This window comes from Thermobia domestica, chromosome 1 (assembly GCF_964235325.1).
Source record: "Thermobia domestica chromosome 1, izTheDome1.hap1.1, whole genome shotgun sequence".
NCBI lineage: Eukaryota > Metazoa > Arthropoda > Insecta > Zygentoma > Lepismatidae > Thermobia > Thermobia domestica.
Genome location: NC_137454.1, coordinates 205,752,069 through 205,757,138, shown reverse-complemented (window position 1 = coordinate 205,757,138; position 5,070 = coordinate 205,752,069). Strand labels below are relative to the sequence as shown.

General features: G+C 32.3%; 1 protein-coding gene across 1 annotated transcript; it reads right to left on the bottom strand.

Moving 5' to 3' along the window:
- Nucleotides 1-1,710: 1,710 nt before the first annotated feature.
- Nucleotides 1,711-2,193, bottom strand: LOC145678457 (deoxyuridine 5'-triphosphate nucleotidohydrolase-like). Its single transcript, XM_081748619.1, has one exon. It carries the CDS (start codon nt 2,191-2,193, stop codon nt 1,711-1,713), a length of 483 nt encoding a protein of 160 aa, XP_081604745.1.
- Nucleotides 2,194-5,070: the final 2,877 nt, after the last annotated feature.

The window sequence follows — 5,070 nt, the reverse complement described above, 5'->3', positions numbered from 1 at the left end:
CGCAGCTAACCCTGAGGGCGAAGCATCCGCAACCTGAGGACGTGCCACGCTGTGGTGACAGAAACCCACATTACATAGATGATATTATCATAAAAGTGTTACTATCACTAACAATGTTATTTAGTTGATGAGCGACACTGTTATTCAGTTGAACTAGCCCCAGCAATGTTTGATGAGTGACATACTTAATCTAGTTTCTAGGTTTGATTCGAAGATAAGTATATGTTTTATAAATCCATTATTAAACATCTTTAAGCTTTCGAAGTGCATAAATATTCTCATCTTCTTCAAATCACTCTGTACTCTCTCAGTGTCTTCGTTGTACCTATCTGGTAATATAGTTCAGGGCACCATCTAATACCTTGGAACCATTCCTGGTTTGGATAAGATTTCAAGCTGTGATTTCATAGAACTTAGACTTATCTAGGTCTGCAACTTTAACAGGTTGCAGCTCTTTGTATTTAGATTTTCAGTTAGGTAATGTCGACATGTTTTAAATGGATACTTCACCTCTTATGGGGGCGCGGTGGCTCAGTGGTAGAGCGTTCACCTCCGGTGCTTGGGGTCCCTGGTTCGATCCCAGCTCGCGCTGTGTGGACTTTGTAGTGGACAAACATCGTGCTCGTGGGTTTTCTCGGGGTTCTCCCGTTTCCTCCCACTTTCTTCATTCCATCATTTCATTCATCTCTCATCATCACCGTCTCCTTTAGCCTAGCCGGCATGACCGTGGGACGTAAAACTTAAAGATTTCATTTCATTTTCATTTTTTCACCTCTTATAAAATTATTTTTTACCTTTTCATTTTTTCATATTCTAGTTCTTCGTCTCCTTCTTCGTCTATTTGTATTTGTATTCTGATTCTCTACAAAAAATGAAGTTTCCCATATTTAAATACAGAAAATTGTAACAATGTCAATTGCTAAACAAGTATTATCTCTTACACCTGTATTCAATCGTGCGTGTTATTACTTAGATGATGAAGATGACGATCTTTTAATAAATGTGGAGTATGATACAGATGATATTTATTGTAACCCAGATAGTAATGATAATCTAGATGATGGTGATGATGAATGAGCTAATCCTGATTTGATTAATTTTTGTATTGCTATTGGTATGTTAGATCATTTATTTAAAAGGGCTGTTAAGGATGATAACAAACGCCTTATACAAAATATTATTCAGAAGTATGAACTTGTCAGATGAAACATTAGATACACTAACAAATAAGCAATGGTCTTATATGCATTTTAGTGAAAATGTTACAGTTCATACATAATTACAAGGATAAGATCAATTGGAAAGACTTAACGTACAATAACTTATCTGAAGATTTCATAAGAGAGTTTGCAGATAGAGTTAACTGGTTGACTATAACATGTAATAACTTAATAAGATTTCATAACAGTTTGTTGATAAGGTTGATTAGGGGATTATATCAAACCCAAAATTATCTGAAGATCTTATAAGAAAGTTTGCTGATAAGGTTGATTGGGACAAAGTTAGCTCATGTTCATGTTTGTCAGAATATTTTATTAGAGAGCTTGCTGATAGAGTATGTTGGATAGGGATTTCAACGAGACAGCATTTATCAAAAGCTTTTGTTTTAGAATTTAAAGATACCTAACGAGCTTCTATTTCTATTTCGTTACTATTTTGATTAGAGAAGCAGATCTGCTCTACTTACATCACGTTTCATGATGTACCTGATTATCCAAAACCTCCAGAACCTCTTTCGCTTTCGTTATCAAATTCTGTAACTATTTCAATTGGTAATGATTCATGTTTTATTAAAACTAACTGTGCAATTCTTTGAAATCGTTGAAGAACAGTTTCACCATAAGGAAGGAAGTTAAAATACCTAAGCATTGCATTAAATCCAAAAAGTTCAGAGATAGACCATATTATCGATGTTCTTTTCTTAATTACTACCATAACTTCTCCATGATATCCACTGTCTATAACACCTGCACATACATCTATATTTTCTTTTAAACTTAAACTAGATGTATAAAAGATTTTCCAAAAGTATCCTTTTGGTATGTCTATCTTAATTCCAGTTTTAAGTAGATGAGTATGCCCAGGTTTTATTCTCACAGTCTCGGAAGAATAGAGGCCATAGCCAGCAGAATCTTTTACCATAACTCTAGGAACAACACTATATTCATTTAGAGAAACAACTTGGAGAGACATACTGTGATACTCACTTTTATGAGATAGCTCATACAAGATTTCATTTTTATTTTTCAACTAGCACCTTAAGGTCATCACCACGAATTCGGTGCGATGACCTTGACAAAATATTCAAACACATAGTAACCAATCATACAAATAATCGATTTCTTTAACTAGGTCTTTTTCGTATAGTGGTGTCTAAAACTCATTACCTTTACCTTTACGGATATCTAGTTCTTGTTGAAGTAGGTTAAACAGCTTAACACTGTTAGGGTCTCTAACCTTTTCGTAAATGATCTCGAGGTTTGGATATTTCTCATACGCTTCATTAAGAGGTCTGCATAAACTCCTCTTCTGACATCTGATAGCAACTGACCATCTAGTTTGTTCTTCTTGTATATGATTAAACAATTATCTTTTAAACTATCATTAGTATATGGTGCTGCTACTTCTTTTAAAGCATTATTTTGAATCCTTAAGTTTTCCATTGATTGTTCGATTTCTTCTAATCTTGATTCTAATTTTTCGATGTTATCATGGTATCGCTTAGAGTCTTGAGTAAAATAGTAAAAAAATAATTTGGTTACACTTGATATAAAATTCAGGAGAGATCCAACTTGATATTGCGAGTAACTAATAATTTTGGAACGTATGTACCTCTTATTATGCCGTATATCTCTCCTTTACTTCCATGAATTACTTTTTTAATTTCTGCTCCCGGAATGCCGTTTCCAGAAACATAATCGATTAACTCTTTACATTACTTATTTTCTAACCAGTGATCAAACCTTCTACCTGCATTCTGACACAACTTAGTAGCATTAAAGTATCATGTTTCCTTATCTATGATCAACTTGAAATCACCAAACAAACCTTACCAATAGTTATCTTTAATCTGTTCGTAACAGATATCATTTAAACTGTGAGTTATCCATAATACTCATATTTTAAATGAAGAAAATAGTTTTATTTCATTTTTATTGGATCCAAAACAACTACTTTTACTAAATATGTTGAAGTGGTCAGCCATTAGAGCAGTGCTCGGAATGCTGGCCATCCCTTTTTTCAACCGATGCTAGAAACTTTTTATGAGTAATAATCATAAAAGGACAAAACATACTAGACTTAAACTACAAGATTATTTCTATCTATCCAACTATTATGGGAATCATCAAACCCTAACCATTTGACATATAGTTTATTACCTTTCTTACGCAATGCTATTTCAACAGGGTACGCATCTTTGTACTTAGTTCTCAGTAATTCTTGCTCATAGAACATTCCTTGTACATCCTTGTTATCCAAATCTTTTATTCTGTATGTTGGTGGATTGGGTGGAATAACCTCTTTAACAACAAATACTTCTGTTGACCAGTTAGGCGTGTATCCTTTCTCAAACAAACCTTTAGATTTACTTATACGAAAGTAATCATTAATTTTATATTTAGGTTTAACACGCTTATATTCTTTGTTGTTCACTTTCTCTAATATTATTTGCTCATTCTCTTTACTAACTTCTATAGGCTTTATACCAATTGTTCTATGTTTTTTATTATTGTACTCGCTGGTAATATATCTATCCATTTATAATTTCCTTGCGTAGTAAACTTCTTCCACATGTTTTGTTTAAGAGTTCTGTTGAAGCGTTCTATGATCGAGGCCTTTTTACCACTATAAGTTGAGTAATAATTGATATTATATTCCTTTATCAACTCTTTAAGGTCTTTGTTATAAAACTCGTTACCTTGATCAGTTTGTAAGTTACTAGGTTTTGTAGTTTTTAATAGTGCTTCAAACGCTTCTGTAACATTCTTGCCGCTCTTATCTTCGACACGAACAACAAACGCATACTTTGAGAACACATCAATAATCGTTAGCAAATACTTATAATTCTTGTTTAATTTGGAAACACTTTTTAGTACCCCACTATCCATTTCTAGAAGATCAGCTTGCCAAAGATCATCAATACCTTTTATAATAACACCTAGCCTAGGATAGTTTTTTCTTGCGGGTTTGTGAATTTCTTCTATAATGTCTTCTTTAATACCTTCACCTTCTTATAGTCAATCTTTCTTTGTAACGAATTGAGATTTAGTAGCACCCCATACAGACCAAACCCCTTTCTTAATATATCTTCCATTCTTTGCTCGCTCTATTCTAATGGTACCTTTCTTTGTTCCTGTTGTCTTCTTACACTTAACACAATACATCCTGTTTATTATATAGAAAAAATATGGAATTTCTCTTTCTATATACATAATAACAAATAGCAATTGTCCTTCTTCAAAAGCTAAATTTTTATCTGCAATTACATAACCCATTACGTAATTACATAACCTTTTTTAATGTCTAAAGGAAAAGTTTCAACTAGAATATCGTTAAGTAATATATGTAGAAAATATTTATCCAAGCTTAATTCCATATGCATTATTTTTCCATTATAAAGATACTTATAACCAGTTGATAGATTAAATATTCTAAAGATTCGGTCTTTAACATTTTAGTTCTCAATCGACATAATAAATGTCTAGTTTCTTTCTTCATAATGAACATATTTGCTTCTTTGTTTGATGTTTGGAAATCTTTTGTAGCAAATTTATCTATCACTGAGTTAAGTTGACATAATGTTACAGCATCAGAACCTTCAACTGCATTATGTAAAACATTCATTCGTTTTTATCCGATGTTTATATATTCATTTCTTATAAAAATAGCACATTTAGTTAATTATTTTGTTATATCTAATTCATCTTTCTTTAAGTATGTGTCTTCAAACTTCTTTCTATGACTTTCTAATTGTTCTAAAGTTACTACATCTTGTTGATCAACTGCATTAGCTACACTGACAAGTCTTTTGTTTTTAAAATCAACCTATGACCTATTATTTGATGTAAA